This window comes from Otolemur garnettii, unplaced genomic scaffold (genome assembly GCF_000181295.1).
Source record: "Otolemur garnettii isolate 467f Iridium unplaced genomic scaffold, OtoGar3 scaffold00068, whole genome shotgun sequence".
NCBI lineage: Eukaryota > Metazoa > Chordata > Mammalia > Primates > Galagidae > Otolemur > Otolemur garnettii.
Genome location: NW_003852463.1, coordinates 5,137,818 through 5,165,012, shown reverse-complemented (window position 1 = coordinate 5,165,012; position 27,195 = coordinate 5,137,818). Strand labels below are relative to the sequence as shown.

At 46.4% G+C, this 27,195-nt stretch overlaps 1 protein-coding gene across 3 annotated transcripts in view; it reads right to left on the bottom strand.

Moving 5' to 3' along the window:
- Positions 1 to 2,236: 2,236 nt before the first annotated feature.
- The window catches only part of ADD2 (adducin 2), a 103,523-nt gene continuing 78,564 nt past the window's right edge, over positions 2,237 to 27,195 (bottom strand). For 2 of the 3 annotated variants that reach the window (XM_003793434.2, XM_012807390.1), the window contains exons 7-16: positions 26,449 to 26,598; positions 25,314 to 25,457; positions 23,083 to 23,181; positions 19,042 to 19,218; positions 16,338 to 16,595; positions 15,388 to 15,507; positions 13,719 to 13,808; positions 11,641 to 11,788; positions 10,329 to 10,457; positions 2,237 to 3,822 (exon numbers count right to left, since the gene is read on the bottom strand). In XM_003793434.2, coding sequence (XP_003793482.1) covers positions 3,515 to 3,822; positions 10,329 to 10,457; positions 11,641 to 11,788; positions 13,719 to 13,808; positions 15,388 to 15,507; positions 16,338 to 16,595; positions 19,042 to 19,218; positions 23,083 to 23,181; positions 25,314 to 25,457; positions 26,449 to 26,598 — 1,623 coding nt within the window. In that variant the 3' untranslated portion in view covers positions 2,237 to 3,514. Of the gene's footprint in view, positions 3,823 to 10,328; positions 10,458 to 11,640; positions 11,789 to 12,052; positions 13,809 to 15,387; positions 15,508 to 16,337; positions 16,596 to 19,041; positions 19,219 to 23,082; positions 23,182 to 25,313; positions 25,458 to 26,448; positions 26,599 to 27,195 lie in introns of those variants that run through there. The other variant, XM_012807391.2, reaches the window with a different exon arrangement.

Genomic DNA, 27,195 nt, shown 5'->3' with positions numbered 1-27,195 from the left:
CCTCCTATCCCTCTTCCTCCCTGCCCTGCCTCCTGCCTGCCCTCTGATGGGAATAAGCTCAGAAGCTTCTTCACGTTCCAGCTCAGCCACAGTGCAGCAGATTCACTCACAGGTTATCTCTTTTCTGTGGCATAGCCAAGCACAGTGGCTCAACTAGAAATAAACCTATTTCCTACCAATTCCAAACTCTGGAACACTTTCAGCCAACTTTTACCCAGAGCCAGAGAAAATGCCCCTTCCTCTCACCCTAAAAGCGGGCAGTTTTGTTTAGACCACATGTCTGTTTTTACAGCACGTCTTTCTACAGCATTTGGGACATGTCCTCAAGCCTGGAGCTGAGTGTGCAGCAGTCCGCATATACAAGGGAAGGAGAAACCCACAGAATGACTCCACAGCTCTCCCGGCAACCTTGAACCAAGACAGAACGATATCAGATACATTAGTTCTGAGTATTTCCTTCTCCTTGTCAAAAACCTCTCTCAAGATGCTTTATCTATAGAATTTCATGGAAATGAATTTTGTGCTGGAAACTATTTGCTATAAAGGGAAATATAGGGTAAGGCCTGTCCACGTGTCTAGTACCAAAGTTTCAGAGGGCCTTGATGTAGCTCCCACATGTCCACCCCACTCCCTCAGTCCCTTCTCCACTGAGCTAATAAAGGGATTTCCTAAAATGCAAGTCTGATCATAACTCTACCCTGATTTAAAGCCCTCCGTGGCTCCAAAGCCCTTCCACACTGAGTCTAGCTCCTCCACCCCGTCTGTGACCTTGTTTCCTCAGGGTCCAGCCATATCTACCTGGGAGGTGAACCTGGGCCTTATACACAGTGCTCTGGCAGGGCTGCGTCCCACTGGAACCCACCACGGCATTTCACACCTTTGCTCATGTTCTTCCCTCATTCCAGAATGCCCTGCCAACCCTTTTGTTGTCTTAGAACATTCCTTTGTTGAAAAGCTAACAGCCATTGCTTCCTTTCAGGAAGGTTTCCCTGGCCCTCAAGATCGTTTACTGTTATTTCCTTATGTCACGTCGGTGCTCTTGCCTATTTTGCACTTTGTCAACACACCTCCTATGCCGTGAACTTCTTGACAGCAGGAACTATGCCCACCCTCACGTCTGGCCCTTGATCCAGGATCAGAGTGCGTGTGGTTCAAGAAGAATGAACCACTGATAAACAGGAGGTGCACCCGGGCTGTAAATTCCAAGGGTGATGCATCAGCAAGACTCCAGCATTCTCACTGAAATGAGGTCTTGCTGTGCAAATGAAATAGAGAAATGGTTGGAGGCAGTCAATCAACATCAGCTCTGAACCACGACCACTCACGCACAAAAGGCTGCATTAGAGGTCATGTGCACCCTTCTCCCAACATTGCTTGCCATTTATTATTCTAGTCGTGAGAACTGCTTTCCTTTAATGCCAGCTTAATGCCTGATGCTTAGTGGATGCTTAACAAATATTGTGAAAGGATGAATAAACAAGAACTCTATTTTTTTTTTAAAGACAGCACCAAATGATTGGTGTTTAAAGGTATTTCACACATGATAGATTTTTCTGAGGCCTTGGTGACCCTGATCATGGGGTTAACCCAATCAGGAAGCAGAACAGAGAGAGGGGCCTGGGTTAGCAGCTGGAGTCTGCACTAGAGAGACACAATAGTAGGTTTACCTTGCTTATATGTCAGTTCCTTTCCTTCTCAAGTTGCAACTACGGATGGTATTTTCCCCACCAATCAGAAGGCTCCTGCCTCTTCTTTGCTAGAAGAGCAGCATCAGCACTGCCACAGCCCATGCCATCCAGGACGTCCATGCATACCAGTGAGGGTGAACACAGGTAGTTTCCCACCTTCACTCCAAGTGCTAACATGCATAGAAATGAGCCCTGGACTAAAACCACCACTGCTGGGGATCCAAGCTGTACATTCATAACCATTAGGAGCTCTGGACTCTGAACCAACGTGGGTTCAAATCCAGGCTCCAGATCTTTCTACCCAAACCATATGAGGCAAGTCAATTGTCCTTTTGGGGGTTCAGTTTCCTCACCTATAAAATGGGAATGATCTTACCCACCTCAAGGGACTATTGTGAGGATTGAAGGATACAGCACATGTGAAGCCTGCACAGTGTCAATAGTTGCTAAGTGCTCGAAAGTGGAAAACTATGATTAAGAACCTTCAAAAATATTTTTACAATAATCAGGACAAGAGGAAAAATATTCTTTGAAGACACTGTGCTTTAAAGAGAGTGGATTGTCTAATCTTTAGGAGTCAACAATGCTCATTAATCAATGCCCCATGGAAGAATATGAAAAGATAGTGTTGGCATTTAAAACAACTGTGGCTATTACCACACCCTCGGACGGACAGATGGTGACAGGGCTGGGGGCACCCAAGCATTTCTCTGGGAGTTAGTCCAAGAGGATTAATCCTGAAGGGCTCATTCTCCCCTGGTGGACCCAGAGTAATTCAGCATTGGAACCCCAAAGGAGCCAAGGTCAAAATGCCAGTTTCAGGCTGCGAGCAAGGGCTTCTAGGTTTGAGGGAGGGTAAGGGGACACCTGACTGCTGGACAGGAGTGAGCCAGGTACAGCGCATTGCTGCACGTGTCATGCAAAGCTAGAAAGTCAGAGCATTTCCTGTACTTTTGATCCTCCTTGTACAACCCAAGGCCAACAGAGAATTAAATTTTCCCCAAATTTCTGTCCTGAGCATAAGACAACTTCTTCCTATGCTAAATTTGGTTTTCATGTTGAAATGCCTGAGATGCATGATTCAAATGAGTTAAGTTCCCGCTCCCTATCTTGATGAAACCACCCGCAGTGCTCAGGCTTACTTGGCTTGCCCTTTTGTCTGCCACCTCCAACAGCTCTTCCACCCATCACTCTAGAGGTTCCATGAAGAAAGCTCAGGGTTAGCATCTGGGGAAATACAAGCTAAGCCATCAGCCCTTGGGAACAAAATTAACTTCTTTTGGAGGGGGTGGGCTAATTTGGCCGGTTACTTTGAGCAATAGGGTAGGGACCTCAAATGGAACAGAGAAGAGATTTCTAAATGTGGAGACAGCTCCACCAGCAGAAGATTGGATTCCTGTGAAGAAATGGACCTTACTCAGGGGAGGCCTCGACCTGTCAGATTTAGTCTGAGCCTGTGAGAGCGCATAGCCCATTTCTGATGTTCCTGCCCTGGGCTCAGATTGGTGGGCAGCATCCTAACTAGGGTGCCCCACAACTAGGCAGTGTTGTGTAGTGGAAGGAGCACTGGACTGGAAGTCAGAAGACCTGAATTCTAGTGCAGGCTCTGCTGCTAACTAGCTGTGTGACCTTGGGCGAGTCACCAGATGTCTCTGGGGCAATCGTAAAGTGAGGGGTTGGTCAGGTGATCTCTAAGTCCCCCCTTGGAGTATGATCCAGGGTCTTATTCTATCCCTCCTGGGCCCTGTGCTTCCAGGGACAGAGATGGGAGAGGGAAGGGACGGGAAGAGAGAGAGGAGGCAGAAGGGAAACCAAGGGGTCACACATCAGGACTCCACTTTTTCCTTCTTTTTGCTCTTTTTCAGGAAGGAGGGGGTTCGGAATTTCTTTTTCTTCTTTGAGGGAGACTTGGAAGGTGAGCCCTCTGGGGACAGGGGGCCGCTGGTGACTGACTCAGTTTTGTCCTTAGAGGTATCGACATCCGTGTCAGCGTTTGTGGTCATCTGGCTCAAGCCTTTGCTGAGGATTTCCTCCGCCGTCTGCTCCTCCTCCCTCCCGTTGACCACCACTCCCTCTGGCTGGGCTGTTTCCGGCTCTGTGGGGGCTTTGCTTGTTTCTGTCTTCTTAGTGCCATCTAGAAAAAGATCAAAAAACATACCAGTAAGTTTATTCAGGTGAGAGCTTCTATTTGGTTCTACTTGGGGTTAATAGAATCATTTCTAGGCAATTCTGTAAAGTATGACCAGTCCTGGGAACAAGCCCTCAACGGGGCAGTACTCTGGGCTCTGGTCTACAAATGTAGTATTTGGTTGATCTCTGATATTGGTTGATGTCTGAACATGGCAGGGGGCCCAGCTGGGGTCCAGCTCTAGGCTGGAAGAAAGGAACAGACACAGGGGAGGAGAGAGGCTGTTGGAAGTGGGGAGTGTGCCATATATGTCTCAGTGGTAACCCATTCAGCTTCACCACTAAAAATACAGAAATTCTGTGTTTTCATACTCATTTCATTTTCTACACAAGAGAAGAACTTTGAGAACTATGAAGAGTATCTTTCCAGCAGGCAGAAGCGAAGGCAGAGGGAGAATGGGACTCCCTGAGTGACATGGAGCATGTTTCCAAAACTTGAGTGTGAGCAGAAAGGGGAAGACCCGGTTCAACCCATTCTAGCAGCTGGTCTTTATTCCCATTGGGGAACTTGTTGAGATTCCTGCCATATTTAAGGTGAGAGGTGCTCAGATCCCAGAAACTAAGCCCTCCTGACACCTTTCCACCCCTGCCTGCGCTGTCCCCTACCCTATTCCCATACGAGCTTCAAAATGGCTGGATATGAGGGAGGGGAAACTGTGAGAACACAGACACTGAGAAGTAGAGAGCAGTGTACCGGCCATCCGGTTCCCTCTCTCCCCACTTCACAGCTAGAAGGCTGAGCGGGCAGGAAAATGATGGGGAGGCATCAGTGCACCAATCTGCAGGTCAGTGTACTTTTCCCCACACGAGTGGAAAGAACTGAAAGAAATGTAAGTGTGCGTGTGTGCATGACTATGTCTATGACTGGTGTGCATGAGTGTGAGCATGGGTAGTATGCAACTGGGATGCTCATAAGTGTGAGGACAGGTGTGTGTGTATGGTGTTCAAATGAGTATGGCAGGTGTATGTGTTGCCACATCACAAGAATGAGTCCCAGCACTCTCCCCTACATGGGAATGTGGGCACTGGGGGAGGTATAACCAGTATTTGGGGAGGAGTGGGTGAAGACCTAGGTTATAGGAAAAGCCTAGGGGTCTTTATAGGGAAGGTAGGAGAAATCTACAGTTTCACAGCAGGTAGCTGTGGTTACTTGGGGACTGTTAGAATAGAGGAGTATAACTACCTGGGTGAGGTCTCACTATAACAAGGCCCTCTCCTGACCACTTCTGAGCACTAGCTTCCTCTTGGTACCAAAAACTTTGGCCACTGGTTCCCACTCTTCCCACTGCTTGGACCATGTTCTATCATTGTTGAGCTACCAAGCTCTCCAATGTCCTTGATTCCTACAGCCCTTACGCCAGTGCCCTTACCTGCCACAGCATCCTGTGGCTGTCACCTAGTGGTATGATTGAATGCCATAAACCATTATGGACACAACCATCTCTGCCCACTCTCCTCTCATTCCTTCAGACTTCCAGTCCCCACACAACCCCTTCCCCTGGCATCCTAGCCTATTTCCCTCTGTCTCCTCTCTGTGTCCCTAACCTTTACCCCACATGATGAATCTGCTTGAATGTTACCTCTTCCTTAAAGTTTTTCTTGGTTCTCATTCCCATTTCCAGGTAGAATTTATCAGTCTTTCCTTTCTGCCTCCACTATGTAAACTTCCAAAATAGCAACTGCAAAACTTGCAGTTGTTTTTTTATGCCTATCCCCTCCTTTCCCCTTCCAAACTGAAATAAATTAGAGTGAGATTTTCCATTCCACTCCTGTCAGCCAGTCCAGTATGCATCGTTCTAAGGTCTGGTTCAAGCCCTCCTTTACTTGTGCGGCCTCTTCTGAAACTGGACAATAATCTTGCCCACCTCCAAAACCACTGCTCATACGTTCATTTTACACTTGCATGTGCCATTTATCCTTTTTTTTTAAGAGTCCATTCATCACCCAAGTAGACTGTTCAGCACAAAAACTCTGCCTTTTATTTCTCTGGCAACCATCATCCATCTCAGATACAACATGCTTGAGCCATGTTCATTGCTACTGAATTTTGCCAAGACCAGATGAAGGTTCAATGGAGGAGGCCTTTCTTCAGCTCCGCAGCTGGGCTCTTCTGTATCAGTGTAGTGGGGTGAGAACATAGGGAAGGAACATGGACCATGCCTTACTGAAGGAACAAAGCTGCCTTTTCCCACCTGATGAACCTGGTTTGCTAACATGTTAGGGTCAAACCATGACCTCTAGCCACGTCCCCACAGCTTAGAGAAGCTCTCTCTTTGCAGCAGGGAGCAGGGGAGACATCAGTCTGGGGGGGGGGCACTCACTATAAGACTTTTCAACTGGCTTCTGAACACCAGGTCAACAAGGCTGATCATAATCTTTACAACAAATGCATTAGGAATTGGTCACTGTCATGCGTTGCTTTTACTTCCTATTGAAAAGGCAGCTCCACACCACTGAACAGAGGAGCCATAGAAAGACTCATTAAAAACCTTGAAAACATCTGATCTATGCTGACATAAGGGTTGGGTGCTCATGCAGCAACAGTCAAAAAGGTGCACGGGGTGCTCAAAGAACACAGCAGAAGAGCAGCAAGCAGGACTGTCTGATGGCTGAGCAATGAGTGCACGTGCCAGCCATGCAGAGAGGTCTGCAATGGTTTTTGTCTGGGTTTAAAGTCTCAAACATCAGCATCTGAGAAAAATCACCCAGGAAACTTGCAAAAAATGCAGCTTCTCAGTCTCATCCCCACAAAAGGCTTTGAAACAAAAGGTGGGCCAACAAATATATATTTTTAACAGATCCCCATGTAATTTTGATACAAAAGGCTCAATGGCCACACACTGGGAAACTTGAGATTAGAGATATATCTCGTCCCAATTCTACCTCCTCCAAGGATGAGATCATCAATGATAGGAAAGAAAGTAAACCTTCTCATAAATAGATACAGGAGACACACTGTAACTCCCTTCCACTTCCCATGGCTGGAACATAAAAATGTACTTTTAATATGTGGTATAATCAGTGTGTACCATGGCCCCAGAGAGCCATGCCTCCAGGTACTCTCGTGCTTGCTTGTGCAGCCCCCTCCCACACTGAATTAGGGTGGCCACATAGCTCCTCATAACCAAAAGAATACAAAGGAAGACTTAAGAAGGCACAGAAACTTCTACTTTTATAGTTTTGGGAACCTTAGACTATCAGGTATAGAGTCCAACTACCCTGATGGAAACACACATAGGCCACATGAAGGGGCCCTTAGACCACATGGAGAGAGAGAGAGAGAGACCCAGCCATTCCAGTGTCCCAGCTGAGCCCAGTGCCAAGGCACCAGACACATGAGTGCATCATCTTGGAAGTTCCAGCTTACTCAAGCTCCCAGCTGACTGCAGCCCCTGTTGACATCACACAGAGCAGAGGACCGATCTGGCTAATCCCAGTCAACTCTAGTCAATCCACAGGAGAAACAATTCCTTAAAACTAGTTCTCATTATACATTAATTTAATAACATCTGTTGCTGCATAACAAACCACACTAAAACTTAGTGGTTTAAAATGTCAAGTAGCGTATATAGCTCTTGCAATTTGGAGGTCATGATAAGCATATTACTTTCATATTCAGTAGCTCATTTTATCCTGACAACAATGCTGTGAGTTAAGAAGGGCAGGGATTTGTGTTATTCTCCTATTCTGCAGTGATTCATTTATTTATTTTGAGACAGAGTCTTATTATGTCACCCTTGGTAGAGTGCCATGGTGTCATGGCTTACAGCAACCTCAAAATCTTGGGCTTAAGCGATTCTCTTGCCTCAGCCTTCTGAGTAGTTGGGACTACAGGCGCCCACCACAATGCTCAGCTATGGTTTTTTTTTTTTTTTGCTTGTAGTTGTCATTGTTGTTTGGCAGGCCCAGGCTGAGTTAGAACCTGCCAGCTCTGGTGTATATGGCTGCTATTCTGCAGTGTTTTTAAATAACTTATTTGAGGTGGCTACATTAGTTAGTAACAGAGCAGATCATATGGTATCAAATACAGAGCTATTTCTTTGCAGCCATAGCCAGTTATTCTAGAGGTTCAGTGGTGGATGGAGTCAGCAGAGCCAGGGGTCAGGCCAGAGCTAGTTAAAGAGAAGGAGCTGGCACAGATGGCCAGATGCAAAGGCTTTCTCTGATGGCCAGGGTAAGAGTCAGGGAGACACATGAGGAGTAACATCAAGTGACTCAGCACAAGAGGATTTAAGGGCATGGAGAAAAATGGTTGGAAAAGCTTTCCCTGATCTGGTGGGTAAGGATTTAGTGAAAGTGCAAATGCTGCCTGGTCAGTCAACCGCGTGTACCCTGAGGAGCTGGGCAAGCCATGCAGCATCCTAGCCATGAAGTCACACCAGTCACCCTCCACAACTGCAGCTCGTGTTCCCATGATACAGGGACTGCTCCACCATAGCTTCCTGCTCTTTAGCTCTAGCTCAGGAAGTGTCTTCAGGAAGCTTGAACTTTCTCACAACTCAACCATAATGTGCCTCTGCATGGGAGGATGATGAATCCTGCTACAGTGGGTATGATGGGTAAACAGCATCCCATCCATCCCACGCCCTCCTGCCCACTGACCTTCCCAGGAGCTCATATGAAATTGCCACCTCCTTGACCCATGCATGCTATGAACCTCCTCTCCAGCCCTGGGCTCCCTCCTGCAGTTGGAACACACGTGGTGATGGATGCTGAGGATCCTGGCAAGCCAGGCCCTCTATGTATCCCCACAGGACAGTTGGTCCCCAAGGACATTCAGGCTCTGGCCCACAGCCCCAGAAGGGGTCATGGGCTCCTTAGAGGTATCTGTACCTTAGGAACAGGGTGGGGGGAAATTCTTGTGGGCCATGAGCACTCTGCCCTCAGGGAGTGCCTGAGAGCTGGCCCCGCTGCCCCTCACTTTGGGAGTGTGTTTGTGTATGTGTGTTGTATGTACATCCACGTCTCCCATTGAGAAGCCTAGTCCACATACAGCACATGTGGAGTTGCCCATGAATTTTACAGCCAGGAAACCTCCCAAAGGCAGGGTTGTGAGTTGCAAAGAAAAAAAACTGTGGAGAAATATATTTCTTTTGAAAGAATCCTCCCTCCCCCATTGCAAGTGTTGGAGTGAGTTAGTAAACAGCCTCTCTATACTTACTACAGAGACAAGTATTCAGAATCGGAGGAAACTCCTTTGATGAAGGCACAAATGGGAAGAGAAAGGAAGACATTGTGGAGACAGATTGACAACACCATGATGAGACACAATGAACACAAACAGTTGGGGGACATCCACTTGGGGCTCTGGCCTCAAGCAGATGCGTTTCCTCTGGCGACACTGGGCCGGCATTCAAGGTACAGTTCGCTTGTGCAGGAACTCAGGGATTGGGAGATTCTATGGAAATCTACCCGCGTGGCCATTCTACTCAGGAGAGAGATCCCAACGGGCCACCAAGTTGCTGCTCTCTGAAAGGCAGTACAGCCCTCTCTCATGGGGATCTCTGGGGGACCCAGAGGAGAAGTGGTCATGTCCTGAAGTGATTCTAGGAGCTCCCTAAAGACACTTTCATGAATTAGGTGGCTAGTGACTAGAACAGTATTATTATCTATTATATGTATACTATTAATCATAACCACAATTAGATTTTATATTTAAGTCACACTTTTACTCTTTCAAAGTATGCTTTCACCTACCCATCCCTTCTACATATAAGAACTTTAAAAACAGAAAATATTAGTGGCCTCATTTGACAGACAAGGAAACTAAGGCACAGAAAGTTTAACTGATTTTCTAAAATTAGCACTTATTATTAGTTAGCAGTTTGATTGGGCCTAAAACCCAGTTCTTTAAACTAATACCTCTATGGCAGCTGATCTTGACCTGGACTACACTTCAGATTCCCCCGAGAGATTTTAAAACTCTAGGCTGGACTCCTCAACCCTTCTCCCAGACCATTTAACTCAGAAATGTCAAGCCTGATCCCCAGGTGGTTTCAATGTACAGTTAAGGATGAGAATGATAGCACAGGCTTCGCCTGAGCCTTAGGCACCAGCCCAGATTTAATGGATCAGAATCCTCACTTTAATAAGACTTTCAGGTGGTCCCCATGCACACTGAAGTCCGAGAACCTGGCTAGCACATCAGCCCCAGCCAGGCTGAGTTATGGGTGAGGAGGCTATGGATTGGTCATTAACTCACTCATCATTGCTTACATGGGGTTTAAGTGGTAAGGTGTATTGTCATAGGTTGTAAATGGAACAAGTTGAAATTTGGTAACTCTATTTCAGATTCCCTAGAAATAGCAGAGGGAAATATTTTTGGATTGGGGGAGCAATACCCGTCGAAGGCAGGGTCCCCTCAGTGTGTGCACCTGCCCTGCCCTCCATGTAGACACCTTTCTCAGCCTGTGGCTGTGCCTGACCCCTCCCAGCCTGCTCAACTCCACTCACCCTCTGAAGACTTGGAAGGAGAAACCACTGGGCTCTTTGTCTCTGCCTTCTTTGCTGGGCTCTGCACTGGGGAAGCAGGGGCAGACTTCAGAGGTGAGCCAGGCTCCTCTGCAGTGGTTTCTTTCTCTCCTGAAACAGAGAAACCCACCTCAGAACAAGAGTCAAATAGAGGAGAGATGGGCTGAGACAGCACTTAAAAATGCCTTTTTCTACCTGATCATCATTTCCTATGGCTGACAATGACCTTCTGGTGGAAGTTAGCTGTTCCCTAGTCATGTTATTTCTGCTGCTTCCTCTGGGGTCAAACGGGACAGTCAGAGTCAATTCATTTTCTTCATCAGTGCATGCACCAATGGAGTATGTCATCCTTGGTGTGGATAGCCAGCCCAGAGCCTGGTCTGCATTCTTGTCCTGCCTCTTAAGAGGACCAGCCAGGCACTTTATGTTGTAAGCACAACAATGGGCAAGAGGTGGACGGACCTACAGAGAACCACCTACTGATGGGTGATGGCTTAGACTGGTGGACACACCCACAAGCTGAATTATGTGTCTCAGACCCGAGCTCCAGAGCAAACAGAAGAGACAAGTCACTGTGGGTGGGGTGCAGAGGTTAACAGGAGGCCTTCCCAGCTAGAGGGGGGTTTGAAATGGAACCTGAAGTGTTGATAACTTTGGATCAGGAAAGCCAAGAAGGGGAACCAAGGCTTGAACGAGGGCCTCCAAGCTACTGTGAGTATGAATATTTAGTAGTCAACATGGAGAGGCCCAACTAAAGATTGTGAAATAAAGGAGTGAGAAGCTGGGCACCGTAGCTCAGTCATTAGAGTGCTCACCCTGAACACCAGCGGCAGCTGGGTTCAAACCTCACCTGGGCCTGATTAAGGAAGAAAAACAAGGAAAAAAAAGAGAGAGAGAGGAGAAAAAGGAAAATAAAAAGATGACAGCTGGTAGAGAGTTATGATTGCCAAGCCTAATTATACAAGACCTGATAGAAAATAATAATTAAGACCATTAAAACTATTGTAGCTCACGTTCATCAGGTGCTCACTGACTTGAGCTGTATCCCCAGGCACTCTGCTAAGCACTAAGGAGCCTTAACCCCTTTATGCCTAGGCGGGAGGGTCTAGGGAGGTCCTGGAGACACCATGAAACCGTTAAGCACAGAGTGACAAGGGGCATCATTACAATTAACAGAATGATGGTAATAAGTATATTATTTGGCAATGGAGTAGGAAGGTCCTCTCTGGGTGGTCTTGAGCTCTCCCCTCCACCCCAGGAGATTTTGGAGCAGTGGTGCCTTGGGGTTATTTACCATCAAGTTCTAGTTTCTTCCTCTCCACCTCTTTCTTGTACTCCTCCAGCTCCTGGTCAGTGAGTTGGCTGAAGGGGTTGGGCACCGTCTCCTCTGAATCATCTTTGGTATCTGCGTCACCCTTGGACATCAGCTGGCTCTCTGTAGACTGAAAGTTAACCACAGAGCATGTGTTGCTCTCTGAACGCCGCAGTTGGGGTGCAGGCCCCTGCTTCCTTTCAGACTCATGTGGCTCTCAGTGGTCTTGCTAGGGAGAGCATGGCATGCAGCTCCTTGGAAACAGCTCAGGGCCTTGGGGTAGGGATTTTTCATTCCTCCCCCTTGCTAACTCACCCTCAGACCCAGATTTTGCAACTGCTGGGATGAATACAGGGGATCCACACTCTGCCCCTAAAATAAAATCAAAGGATGCTCCCAAGCAGAAGAATGACACACCTTTATTGTAATCCCTTCTACGGACACTTCCAAGCCATCACCATGCAAATACAGTTGGTGGCCCAGTCACTCAGCCAAAGCCCAGCAAGCATAGCATCGGCTCAAGCAAGCTTCATGCCAGCCATTCCCCACAACTGCCCTGCCCCCCATCCCCTAACAGCAGTGCAAGCCACAACACACAGCATTAAGTCATATGCAAAACATAGCAGTTTCAGCCGTCTCAGTCCAAACTGTTAGTCCTGTTGTGCACACAGTCATAAATTAAAAAGGGCCAAGTTCCTGAGTCTTCAATCTTCAACCTGCCTGTACTGCAGGTCCCTGCAGGGACATGGGCAAAATCACTGTGTTTTGCCACCTTTGTGGAGTCCCTGGCTCTGGGGAGCTTGATCAGCCTTGGGTAAGCTTCAGGAATCCTCTGAAGCTTTAGTCCCAAGATAGAGAATAAAATTCCGACTCCTTAGCCCCTTTTCCTATTCAGCATCCTCATCCTGGCAATGGAGGATCAGTGCTCTGAAGCCGCAGAGGAGCAAAGCAGTGTGGAGCCCGCCAATCCTCCCTGCCCTGGCCCGCAGGGTCTTCTGATGATGGGCCACAGGCTCCTTCCAGAAGGGAGGCAGCAGCAGGCCCAGTGTAAGGAATGTGGGATCAGAGGAGCATCGGAGAACCCCTGAAGAGGGACTCTGTGAAGAGCACTTGGCATGAATGGCAGAGTTGCTTTTCATTTTGTAAACAATTTAGAAATTGAATTGAACTCTCACCACCCTCCCAGAATCATGGGCTATTTCTGTCCTTGACCCTGAGCGTGTTCAGCACTCCTCATCTTGCTGAGTATGGGTGGGGTGGAGGTGGGTGTGATGACAACTCCCATGCTTCTCCTGCCCATGGGCACCCGCACTGTGCAGCTGGACCTGAAGTTGGTACCTCATCTCAGTCTGCTCTGTAGAGGAACATTTCCTGTATTTCCCCCACTTTTTAGTGTAAGGAAAATGTCATGCCCACTGTGACCTTGCAATGAGCAACAATGCCTTCAAACACATGCCAGAACTCAGAAACGCACCCATTTTGCGAAGCACTAGACAAAACACTGTTCTATCTCAAGCACAAAAACAATAACTTCATACTTTCTAACTCTACTTGGGTTTGTGTGGACAGCTACCTGTCCCTGTGTATAGGAGTCCCTGTCCTACCTACATGCCCCCTCTCAGTGGGTACATGAGCATCCTTCCAGAGCTCTGGCTGGGTGATGCCATATCCTGGCACAGAGGTTGGAAACACGCAGGGCTGGGCAGACCTGGGGCACCTGAGAGCCATCATCCCCCTGCCCATGAGTCCCCACTACATAGGGTCCTAACAGGGCAAAGCGGAGCTCTATGGCAGAAGGAATGGAAGCCAGCATCACTTCCATGGGCAGGCAGGGCTTCTGTTCCCCTGACCAGTGCCCAGAGAGGGTGATGAGACATCATCCTCCCAGACCTTATGGCACCCCTGCGAGGTGGACCTCCACTTCGCAGCAAGAGCATTGGCTCACAAGATCACGAGGGAAGGTGGCATGAGACTCAGGGGTCCTGCTGCCCAGCCCCGGGCATGGAAGACCCAGAAGGCAAACATGTTTCCCCTCCATCCAGGGGCAGCCTCTGCTGTACCGGGCTGCGGCTCTTCTCAGCAATGACGCTTGCCAGGAGCTGGGACTGAGGACCCGCCGACTTCACATCTTGTCGGTTTTGTTCTCGAATCTGTGTGGAGAACAGAGAGGGAGAGTGAGCTGGCTGCTCAGTGTCTGAGCGTGGAGTTTGGGAGGGGGCATACTGGTGTCCAGTATGGCCTGTGGCAAGAAGGTCCCCTGTGGTATGGTAGCCTGTCTCCTAGCACAATCCATCCACTCCAAGCAGTGGAATCCCATCTGCTCCAGAGTGAATCCGTAGTTTGAAGGAAGGGCCAGGTGTTTGTAATCTCTGAGGAGGTGCTGCAGAGCTGAAGAGTGAAAGGAGGCACAGCAGGTCCTCAGGGAGTTTCTCAGAAAAAATTTCGGTACTATAAATGATATATTTTTATATCAATAACTCTTCTTTAGAATAGAAAGTGGTAGTAAGACAGTGGCATTGTTTGTGGGTTTGTTTTTTTTTTTGAGGTTTTTAAAATTTTTTAAAATTTTTTAAAATTCAAAATATTACCGGGTTACAGATGTTTTTGGTCACATGTGTTGATTTTGTCATGCTTGAGTCAGGGTTATAAGTGTGCCCATCACCCGGATGGTGTTCGTTGAACCCCAAAACCCATTAGGTTTTCCATGCATCTCCTCTCCCCTTTGTTTGATTTCCTCTGAGTTTTATTTCCCTCTGTGCACACATGTGCTCTTCAGCTAGTCCCAATTTCATAGCAAGTACCTGTGGTGTCTGTTTTTCCATTCTTTAGATGCTTTATTTAGGAGAATGGTCTCTAGTTCCATGCAAATTGTTGCCAAAGGGCTTAATTCAATCAAATTTTAATATTCATTCCTAAGATGCCCCTAAGGAATCTGTTTCAAATACAGATTTCCAGGGGCCCTACATCTATTGTCTGGGGTTGGGGGAGGGAGGAGGACCCAGAATCTGATTTTTTTTTAAATTTTTTTTTCATTTTTTCCTTTAGCAATTCTCTTGCCCTTAGCCTCCCAAGTAGCTGGGACAATAGACGCCCTCCACAAAGCCTGGCTTTTTATGGTAGAGATGGGGTCTCATTCTGGCTCACTCCAGCTCAGGATGGTCTCGAACTTCTGAGCTCAGGCAATCCACCCACCTTGCCTCCCACAGCGCTGGGACTACAGGCGACTACAGGCGTGAGGCACCACACCCAGCTGTAGAATCTGAACTTTAACCAAGTGCTACAGGGGTTCTGGGCCCCACACTGAAACCCTGTCCTTTGAGCCATCTGACCTATTGGAAGTGGCCTGCTATCATGGTAGTTTTTAAAGTAATTTTGGAAATATAAGTGAGTGAACTATGGCAAAAGTCTAGAAATTATAAATATAAAGGATCTTGAAATCTTCAAAATGAGCTCAAAGGAAAATAGCATAAAATTCATAAAAGCTCAATTTGTGGGCAGGTCTTTTAGACATACCTAATATGTAAAGCGTGAAGGAACTACACAGGACTACCCAAGTACCGCCCTTAGCACAGCACCTGGTGCGCGGTCAGTCAATGCTAGTTTCTTGCTGCTCTGGGGCATCTGGGATGTTGGTGAGTCAGGCACATCCTGGGGACTCAGCTTGTGTCTGCAGCACTCGAGATCCCTCTCCATGGGAGGAGGAAGTGAGCCAGGCAACCCCCACCTTACCTTGTTCCTCATCTCCAGCACTTCTTGGGGGTCGGTATAGAGAGGCACAAATTGGTTTGGGTTTTCGATCCGAATGGGCATGCCACTGCTGGACTTTTCCACCTCGTCAGCCTTCATCCACTGCACAAACACAAGGCCGTGTGGCAAAGTGAAGGGGCAGGCCCAGGCGTCCTGCCCAGCAGTCCCCCTGAGAGTTGGGCCCACTGGCTTACACAGAAGGTCAGCAAGCCTATATACAAATGCTCTGTCATCTTGGGACTCCTCACTGCCCGTATCCAGAAGCAGAGACAAGCAGCAGCTGACCCAGATGCCAAAGAAGGCCTTGAGGCCAAGGGTTGGTCATAAAGAACACTGGAGAGCCGGGGGCGGAGTCCTGGGAACCAGCTTTGACAGACAGGCAACCTCTTGGGCTTCAGTATTAGGCAAGCCACTTTGAGTCTAGAGGGCTTCATGTTTTTTTATGACAAGCTATTCTATTTGGCTTGCAGCTACTTTAATGTTAATGTTAATGAGAAATCAAATTGAGAGTCTATGTGTGGGAGAAAGGGAGAGAGAAAAGATAACTCAATAGAAGTGACTGTCCCACCCCCTCCTGAGTTTGCATCAGATCCACAGTCCAAATGTTGGATGCTCAGCCCTTGAATTTCCCAGAAGCCCCCTCTGGATATGGGAGCAGGAAGCAAAATCCAACTGCCCTTGGGCTATGTGCTGCATAAGTGGCCTGGTCCAGCTGCCCTCTGGAGAATGCTGTTCCTCAGATCCAAAAACTGAGTGCAGAGGTGCCAGAAAGAGGTGATCAGGAGATTAGTGGCCTGAGCAGCCTCCCAGATGCCTAGTAGAAAGCCCTAACAGGAAATGGCACTGGTGTCTGTTCCCTTTTTAAAGCTGCTTCACCGCACAAATGCAGCCCACTCCTGTCTCCAGACAGGTATCTTGGGATTTCCCCTTACCGTGGTCTTGGGCCGGGGGCTGCCCATGCTCCTCTGGACCTCATCGGCTACATTGACCCGCAGGTAGGTATTGGGAGTGTTGAGCCAGCGGGTCTTCTCCTTCTGCTGTTTCTGGGCATGCTGTCGCAGGGCAGGGACTGGGGCACCATCCTCCTCGAACACAAAGGCTGTGACAGTGGCTGGAATCTCCACCTCACTCTTATGTTTGGTTTTCTCTTGAACAAAGGGGTGGCGATATGTGTAGCCTGTTCTGTAGCCCTAAAAAGAACAAGAATAGAACCACTTATGGTGGGGAAGACAGGTGTGTATGTGTGCACGCATCCACACATGCACTGTTCCTACCCATTAAAGGACTCCGTTTAAACCCAAATCTCTGTAAGACAGCCCAGGACTTGCCACTCTTCTGGTATATTTCAGAATTGTTCCCTTTACTTGGTCCCCCCAACCTTCTCTTATTCCACCCCAACAAGCTCTTCCCAGTCAGGACAGAGAAAATCCCTAGAATCCCTTGCAGAGTAGATAGACAGAGCTCTTGACCCAAACAGATGCCTGAATGTTCCCTCTGTGGTTCCCAGCTCTGATGTGCCATGGAATCACCTGGGAGCTTTCCATAATACCGTTGCCTGGGCCCTACTATTTTAGTACTACATGCTACTATTTTAGTAGCCATGTAGTTACTACAACTTTATCACCTTTTAACATGGGCTAGAATTAGTATCTCTAATTACTTTTCTTTTTACAGTATTCTGCTAGCCATTCTGAATTTCACATGGAAAGACATTTTGTTAAGCTGTGCCTTTCCCCAATGAAAGAATTACATTGAGTTTATTGAGTAACTTTGGAAAAGTGACCCTTTTAGCCTATTAAAGCTTTTTAACCAAGAATAAATAATAACTCTTCATTGATTTCAGGTGTTCTCTCATGTCTATTGGTAAAGTTTTATAGTTATCCTTAAATGGGTTTTTCTTAACATTTTAGGATTTTGCTGCATTTGCAAATAGGAGTACTTTCTCTCATTATTATATCAAAGTAATTAACGTTAAGATTCAAAATGACTGATTTTGTATATATTTTCATAATGGACCACCTTAAAACATCCTCATTATTTCTAACATTTTTTTCAATTGATTTTTTGGGATAGGCATATGAACATATTATCTGTAAAGAACAGTAATCTTGTTTCCTTTGAAATATTAATAGCTCTTATTCTTAAGCCTCACTGCCTCAAATTGAGTTCCAATATTATTCCAGAAGAATATTAAATAATAAGGCTAAGAGCAAGAATCATTGTTTTGTTTCAAAGTTTAATGAAAATACTTCTAGTGTTTCAGCATGATACTGACTCCTGTTTTGAGAAATATAATTTTAATCATATAAAATAAGTGTTCTCTTGTTCCAGTTAATAACTTTTATTTTTACAAGTTGATGTTAAATTTTTATCAAATATATTTGGACAGTAAAATGATCAGAAGGTTTTTACCCCTTAACTCTTCAATATCATGAAATACATTTACAAGATTTGTAGTATTAAACCATCCTTGAATTCTAGGAATGAGCTTTTGCTTGGTTATTGTATATTATTATTCTGATGTTATGCTCAATACTATATGCTAGTTTTCATGCAGTATCTTTTAATCAACATTCAAATTAAGATTGGTCTAAATGTGTTGTAATTGTTATGGTTTAGTATCCTCCTTTCCTCTTTGTTGAAATAGTTTAAGTAGCATAAGAATCGTCTCTTAAAGACCTGAAAGAATTCCTGTACAAAATCATCCAGTCATCTATACTTCACTTAAGTATAGATTACCTAGCACACAAATGTTAATGGGAGTTGCATTTTTATCATGGATTACACTTTTCATCATTATAAAGTGACCTATTCAGCTTGGTAATAAAATGGAGATTATTTGAAGGAATAAAGGCAAGGAGAAAAGTATTAATTATTGCAATGATCTTGACATAATAAAGAAAATCCGAGGCTACAGCAGTGAGGATGAGGAAAATGAAACAAATAGAAATATTATAAAGACATATTTCATTTTTAGCTTTTCTGAGCATCTAAAAAGTTATAATCTCTTGCTGCAATTAGCTTCTTATTTTCTTATTGCATATGCTGTCCTCTTGTTCTTACATTGTTGTCTGTTTATACCCCATATCGTTAACTAAATTGTTAGCCACTATAAGAAGGAAGAATGTCTTAAGACTTTTGTATCCTTGAAGGAAAACCAGCCTAGACTGGTTTTCCTAGACACATGCCAGTTTAATTCCTTACGTGATTGACTCATTCATTTATTCATTACAATAGGACATTGTTATAAGGCATCTGCTTAGGAAGAAGGAAATTAGTATTATGTGCTTTCTGCATTAGAGTCATAATTTTAGGAAAAAAGGCAGAACTAACTACTTGAGAGGTGTCAACTATAAGAGAGTACCTATGTTCTGATTACTGTTTCTCATAGAGAGCACTTTATAGAGCTGATGACACCCACAGTTCTCAGTGGCAGCAGCAACAGCCATTTTTAAGAAAGCTCAACTATCTACTATTAGAATGACCATAAATTCTAAATCAAATTGCCAAGAAGGCTTTAACAATTTAGCTGTGATTCTGACAGTTTTATCATGCCTACCCAATCCTTGTACTGGCTGACTCCAGAGTGCTAAGCCTCAATGGACTGGCCTGGAAGGGCAATGGCAGGGGACTCACCAGGTTGTCCAGCATTCTCATGAGGGCCTCAAACTCGTGCTCTCCCAGCCGGCTCTTCTGCATGGGCCCAAAAGTGCTCCCAGCCCACTGCACGGAGCCCACCTCATGGGGCCGGTGCTTCTCCTGCTCCAAGAGAATGAGGTTCTCCACTCCCCCAGCACTGGACAGAGCTGACACCTGCAGCAAAGAGCGAGAGCTCTCAGCCCATGTGCACTCTGTGAGTACGGGTCATAGAGAAGAACTGAGACATCAGAAATGTCTGGGAAACTGAGGAAAAGCCACCCAAACCTTTTGGGCATAGACCCATTTCCAAGGAAAGAGGCATTAATAGTGAATCTCCTGATGTTGGTTCTTAGACACTACAGAGAAGGAAATAGTGTTAAACCTTAGTAATAAAACAATAGAGAAGATTGGAACATTACCTGGGATATAGATCAATCTAGAATTATAAGTATTTCTGGGGAAGGAGACCGGATAAGATTGGCTCCAAAGGGGACTTCAAGGGTTTGTAACATTTTATTTATTAAAAAACAAACAAACAAACGTTTAAAGTAAAAAGGTTAGGAACATTTGTTCAATCTGAGTAATGGGCATGAATGTCTATTATATTATTCTATTTTTCTGAATGTTGGAAATGTCTATTTCTTTTTTAAAGTCACTTGAAAGAGACAGGCTGGCTTCTACACCAATGAAAACTGGGTGTAACCTGATGGAATGCAGAAAGACTGCATCCTCCACAGACGCAATAAAAGAAGACAGATAAAATGTTAATGGTGCACAGCCGGGTCAGAAGCACAGGGGTTAGAGGGCTTCTACCCATGGACTTAGAGTGTTTGTCCCATTGTCTAGTGTCCATGGGGAGGGGATGATGCAGGTGATTGAAGGCAGTGAGGTTTGGCTATTAGTACAAGAAATGTGTACATATAGCAGGTGATTTTAGAAATGATCCTAGAAAACCTTCATTAATCTAACAAATCCCCCACTTTTCTAACTCCATGGTCATCTTTTGGTACATTCAGGGTTTGGCTTCCTGAAAAACCTGGCCACAGCAAGAGAAGGTGGCTTTGCAGTTGTCTAGGTGGTGAGCTGTTTTGCACTGAACATTCTGAGTAAGATTCCATATCCCATGTAATCCTGCTTATAATGGGGGAACTGCTCCAGTCATATAAACTTTTAGTGTTTCAGTGTCATTGTGACAGTTATTTTCTACTAAAAATGAAAGGATTTGATAAACACAGGTCTATAAACCCAGGAGGATGGGGACAGACCTTGGAGTGTGTTAAATTCATCAGTGTTGACAAATGCCCCTGTGTACCTCTCAGAGCTCAACCAGGCAGCTTTCCCTGGTGACCCCCGGTGCCCCTGTGAGAAGGAGAAAGTAAGGACATTTTCCATTTCTTTCTCATCCAAGGCACATGTCCAGCTGAAGGTAGCATAAGGTAAGTGTTTAAGGGCACAGACCTGGGTGCCAAGCCGCTGGGTTGAATCCTGGCTCTACTACTGACTGTGTGACTTTGGGCAGCTATTTGCCATCTCTGTGCCTCAGTTTCCTCACCTGCAAAATGAAAAGAGCAGTACCGGTGGCACCTGTGGCTCAGTGACTAGGGTGCTAGTCCCATATACAGAGGGTGGTGGGTTCGAACCTGGCCCCAGCCAAACTGCAAGAAAAAAATAGCCAGGCATTGTGGTGGGAGCCTGTAGTCCCAGCTATTCGGGAGGCTGAGGCAAGAGAATCACTTAAACCCAAGAGCTGGAGGTTGCTATGAGCTGTGATGCCATGGTACTGAGGGCAACAAAGTGAGAGTCTTGTCTCTAAAAAAAGAAAAAGAGCAGTACCTACCTTATGAACAGCATTAAGGTAACAGCTGTAAGGTACTGAGGACAGCACCTGGCACATGGGGAGGGCCTTAGGATGCTTTTGATAAGTGGTATCTGAGAAGCAATATTCCTGGGCATGGTCTTTAATGGGGAAGGCAAGAGCAAGACAATTGCCCACGACCTTGCAGGAGCTGCTCCTCCCTCTTCCCTCTTCCTCCACTGGTTTCCATGGTGATGGGTAGCAGATGGAGAAGAACTGCCTGAGCTCCTACCCATCTGCCTGTCAGCAGAGCAGGGATCTGCATCTCTCAGCTGGGGATGACCCAGTTTCCTGGAACCCCAAACTGATGGGGAGCAAAGAGAACACCATCCCCAGGAGAATGGAGTAGGCTCTCCTTGAACGCTAACATGACTATAGTCACGTCTGCCTGTTTGCCAAGGTTACTAAGGGAGAAAACTGAGCTCAGGGTGGAAACAGAGCTTCAGTGCTGGTCACCCCACCCAAGTGACCTGCCCTGGGTGGCAATCCAAACAGCACCTGCAGACTGCCGCCTCTTGGGCTCCTTCACGCCTGAGCCACCCATACCTCTGGTCTACGTGTTCTCCTTTTGCTCCATCAGCTGAACAAAAAGTCACTGGAGCTTTTCTGAGATTATCTGTCTGAATTGCCTGAGGTGATGTAATGAGGTCTCATCAAACCAGTCCTGAGAAGAAAGTGACAGCAGCTGGGGGCCTGACAGGGACAGTGGCCGGCAGTTCTGCCCTTTGAGTGACAATGGCTAGTCTGCCTTTGGGTGTATCGCCCAGTGGCCATTCTGGGGGTCTGGATCGAGAAGACACATACTTCCCTTTGTGAAGGGACACACCAGCATCTCTCATCACCCATTTCTAGGATGCTCTGTCTTTGTTAAGAGAAGAGGTTTCTACATGAGCTATTTTCTCACTGAGGCCTCTTCTTCAGAAGAAGATGGGGAGCTCTTAAGAGTTCAGGTGTGGGGAGGTAACAGTGTATTCCCCTTATACCAGAGGCTCTGCCATGTTCTTACACCAGTCAGTTGTCAGAGCTCAAGGCCAGCATCTTTGGTTGGACAGAGGCCACCACTTCAGAAGGTACAAACTGGATCCTGGGTCCACCTTCCCCATGTTATCCTTTTTGACCACTTCCTCTGATGCTTCATCACTACCCTCACAACTATCTTCTCACCCTGTTTCTATAAAGACTATTGAAGGGTACCCTAGCTATTTTTTTTTTTTTTACAAAAACCCAAAACTATTTTAGGGTACTGTGGAGGAGCCTCCACTAGTGATGCTTCTGGACAGATCTCATTCTTCCCAGAGAAACTCCAAGAGAAGGGCAGATACTCTTCCCCCAGGTGCTACTGTGCTTGAGCCAGCCAGGAGAGGGTAGACCCAGCACATAGCAAAGAGCTGACTTACCTAGGAGTAAACAGCCTCCCCTTCTGTGAGTTTACTCCTAAAAGTACCATCACAACAGCTCTCTTTGTCTGAAAAGCCCTGTCCTCACAATGACCCACTAGGCCCCACATCTATAATTGAAGGATCAGAGACTGGAGGAGGGCAAGACCCACACACATGGGTGCTCAAGCCAGAGCAGGATGAGGGAGCCCATCAGCCTGGCTAACAGCCTTTCCAGGGTTGGGCGAGGCCCCTAACTCACCCTGGCCAACCTGGTGCAGTGATGAGAATGTGCCTGGCTTATCCAACACAACCTTGTTTATAAAACTACAGATCTGTCTGATTTCCTATTGCTTCTCTGCCAAGTCCTCTAAGGCTTCAGTGATTGCTGACACTTACCATTTCTCCCATCCCTTACCAGTCACAGGACTCCATGATGGGTATGATGGGATCCCTGGACCTCACCCTGGGGGTGCCCTGGCTGCTCAGGTGGCATGTCAATGCTCCATCGGCCTATTCTTTACTTTTTCTGGACTTGGCCATGTTCTGCCTTTGCCCTCCTCCCTCCACAAAAATGAAGGCCTACCTGTATCTGTTGGGCATAGCTAGGTGTATCAGGTACAGAACTAATTTTGAGCGTGAAATTTCAGAAAAGTAAAATTGTGTGGCAGCAGAGAAATTGGGCAAGGCTTTTAGAAGTCTAGGTTCAAAGGACTCCTTGAGTCCCAGCCAGTGGGGTCATTGCTTTTGTGCATAGACCCTGGTCAGAGCCCATGCTGGGCCCACTTCCCAGAGGGATCTGCTCACCTGTATCTCACATGCAGCCTGCAGGTGGAAGACCTTATAAAACGCCTCCTCTACAGTGTCGCCTAGGGCAACCACTCCGTGATTTCTTAGCACCAGGATCTGTAGAGAAGTAAAGAGCCAATTAAAGCCTTATGCCCTCTAAACTTTAGTAAACAGAGAGATGTTTTTCATTTTATTCAGATTGATTTCCCCATCCAATACCCTTCTGTGAGTTTAGCCCATCACAACAACTCTCCTTGTCTGATAAGCCCTACCCTCCCAATGACCCACTATGCCCCACATCTGTAATTGAAGAATCAGAGACTCAAGGATCCCAGGTCTCCTCCCCTAAGTCCTTGCTCAATTTCTTTCATTAAATACTCCTATGTTATCCCACTTGTGGTTTTAACTCTAAGAATTTGCAAAGGCATTTTTAAGCTGAGAGGAAACGGCTTGGTCAATTTCCTTTGGCAATGCCTGGGTCTTTAGGCCTTGGAAAACTTAAAAGCTTGAGAAACTGGTGTGTATATTAAAATGAATGAAATTATTGCTGGGCACGGTGATGGATGCCGGTAGTCCCAGCTACTTGGGAGGCTGAGGTGGGAGGATCACTTGAGTCTGGGAGTTTGAGTATAGCTAGGGAGACATGGCAAGACCCCATCTTTATATTTAAATAATAACGAAGTGATGAAATTATCTGATGCCCAGTAAAATGGTCCCACCTCAGAAGCAATTTCTTGTCCCTCTTGACTTAGTCAACTTGGGAGTCAAACCCAAGGAGGCAGATCTGCAAAAACAGGGGTGTCATATCATCACCTCTCTGTGCCTCAGGTTTCCACTCGGTAAACTCAATGAGGCCCTGCCAGCCCTAAGATCTCACAGCTCTATTAAAGAGGCCATAGTGACCTTCTAATCTAACTCACTGCTCTTACAGATGAGGACACAGAAGCTGAAGGAAATGGAAAGTCTCCCAGCTACTTAGAGGCAGCACCTGAGATTCTCAGTATGGGTACAAAGTTTCTGAGTCAATGGAGAGGAAGGTGGGATAAAGAACCAAAAATGAATTTATAGCAAGAGTATGACTCCCCAATTCCAAATGCATCTTCCCTGCTAGAAACCTTTCTTGGTTGGTTTTACCCTCAAGAACTCTCTGAAACCAGATAATACCTGCCTGGGAGCTGGGACACAGGTCTGTGTATCAGCTCTATCCTCGCAGACCTGGGGCTTGAAGCCTGATGACTACATACACATCACATGTTCTCTTGGAGGAAACAGCTGGTGTTTTTCCTCCCAAGAGCCAGAGAAATGGAAAGAGGGATGACCATGGCCCACGGAAGGTAACACAAACAACAAATATCCCATCTCTTAAATTCTTGCAGTCCTTCATAGACATGAATGTGTCATCCCTCTCCCCACACTGAAATGACACTTTGCAGGATGTCAGGGGACAATGAAGGGATTTCCTGCCTTTATTAGAGGTGGGAAGATAGAGACTCAGATCGGAAAAGACTCAGGCAATGCCTTACTTGCCAGGACAGCAGCAAGTGCCCATCAACACAGGCTTCGTTCCCAAAGCTCTTCCATACTGACCTGACCACCCCAATAATGTGCTTTAGATCTAAGCCAAGCAATGAGATTCCATCTTGCTCTAGCGAGTGGGCAGAATAAATAAAATTGGTAACACTCAAGTTTGGGGAGTCTGAAGGGAAATAGCATTCTACTTGGAGTGTAGAGTGAACAAACTTCGCAGGGGGGATTTGGCAATATGAAGCAAGAGCTCTAAAATATGCATCCCCAGGAATTTATTCTGAAATAATCATCTCAAGCATGAAGATTTAGCTGAGGGGATTTTCATCACAGTGTTACTTATATTCAGAGAAAATTCAGGGGTAAAAAGCCTTTCTACTGTCTAACCATAGGGGAACATTCAGACAAAGGGTGGCACAGCCATTCATATAATGAAATAGAACTGAATAATTTAGAATAGTGATAGAGAAAACATTAATAACATTCAAAAGGAGAATTTATTTTATGATCCTAGTTTTGTAAATATATGTGAATATATTTGGAGTATTCACCAAAATCAAAACCTCAGAGTACTGTGATAGATCCTTTTCTTTTCTTTTTTTTTTTTTCTTGGCTTTTTCTGTAACCTCGAAACATTCACCAGCGAACATGACCACATATCAGTTCTGGGATGTTGGCTTGGACAATGCCGTTCCAGAGCACCTTCCCAGAAGAGCTGGGCTAACCTTGCAGGTGGGTCCAAGGCACTTCTGCAGGTTGATCCGATCAGCTTCCTGCTCCATTTCTCCATTGAAGTCATAATAGGCCATGTCCCCCACCAGCAGGGCATTATGGGAGACAGGCAGGAGGCCGCACTTCATGGCTGACACCTTAGAAAGACAACAGCATGGTTAGCACCTGCAGCTCCCTCAAGCTGTGCTTGGCATGTCTGCTCTTTCCTCAGAGCAACATGAATCCTAATGGGGAGGCCCATTGAGAAGTCCTGTTTTATGGCCCTGGAATAATACAAGTACAGGGACCATGGTTGAAACACAGAATGCTACACCTACCCTCACCTTTTCTTAAAAGCAAGGAGCATGGAGGAGCTCCTTCTTAAAAGCAAAAAGATTAGAGGAGCCCTGCCCTCCATTACTCATCCTGCCCTGACTTAGCCCTGAGCTCTGCAGAGATGCACACTTGGTACAAATACGTTATTGCATCTCATCCAGATTTGGGAAGGTCTGAATGCTCACAGGCAGTGTGCTTCGCTGAGAAAACAACATGTTGGTAACAAGTCCAATCTGTCCCTATAGGTATATGGCCTGTAGGTCAGTAGGACAGGGTGAGGGTTAGAAAAATGTCCAGAATTGACTGTCTGCTGTCTTTCCAAATGACAATGTCTTAGGCACACATGGAGAAATGACCAGAGACCCTGGGGGGACAACCTGTTCCTTGAGGTTAATTCTTCTACTTTCTCTTGGGTTTGCTCACTGTGTCCCCAGCTCTCAGCCTACCCTGGGTTAAAAGTGGGGACAATCCAGGTGCCCACCATTTTGTTATCCTCTGTCAAGATATCTCCTCACCAGAGCCCAGTCTGTGTGGGGGAAGGCACCACCCACCAGTCCAACAGGGTAAGTGGTCCCAGTCTGTGTCTGTAATAGGATCAGGGACATGGTGGACTGGACATTCCACATCTTTACCTTACACTAAGACTTCAGTAGTTAGAAAGCTGGGGAGGCTGAGCGTTCCCACATTGGAGACTCTCTTTCCTTACCTTGGCCTGAGTTTTTGGAATCTTTCCAGAACTGTTCTAAATGATGAGATGGCTACTACCTCCAGTGGCTATGTTCTCCCTTGGGCGCTGGCCAGAAGCCCACTTACTGCAGCCGTGGCCGGCGTGTGCAGGTGGATGATGCAGCGCACATCGGGTCTGGCTGCGTAGATGGCCGAGTGGAGACAGAAGCCTGAGGTGTCCACTGGGAAGCAGCTGCTGCCCTTTTCCACCACCTCTCCTAGGATGTTCACCTTGATCTGGGCCAGGGAGGAAGAGAGACTTACAGCAACTTACACTCCTCTCCCAGTTGGGGGGGACTGGCATGTACTGTCCACCTATGTTCCCTCATTCCAGGCACCACCAGTGATGGCTGGGCTTGGAGTTTGGGAAAAATCACCTGGTTCTTGCCCTCAGTGAGTACATGGTCTAATGGGGGGCACAGATGACTATCATGCAGCAGGGAAAATGAGAGAGCAGAGTTTCTCAAACTTCACTGTGCACACGAGTCACCTGGAGATCCTCTCAGACTGCAGATTCTGACCCATGGCTAAGTACTGGGCTGAGAGTCTGCTTTCTAACAAGTTCCCACAGAGCACGCTTTGAGTAGCAAAGTGCTCAAAGAGTCATGCACAGAATTCTCTAGAAACAGACAGAAGGAGTCTTTAATCCTAGCAGACTATGAGAATCAAAGAGGCTTCCCCAGAGGAAGTAATGCCTAAGCCAAGTTCTTTATTTTTTGAGATTTTAAAAAGAAAATACACAAAGATAACCAAAAGAAGTAAAATGAACACCCATTTACCAATTACTCAAAAGCTAAATCTTAAAGGACAAGTGGAAAGTAGTCACTGATTTTA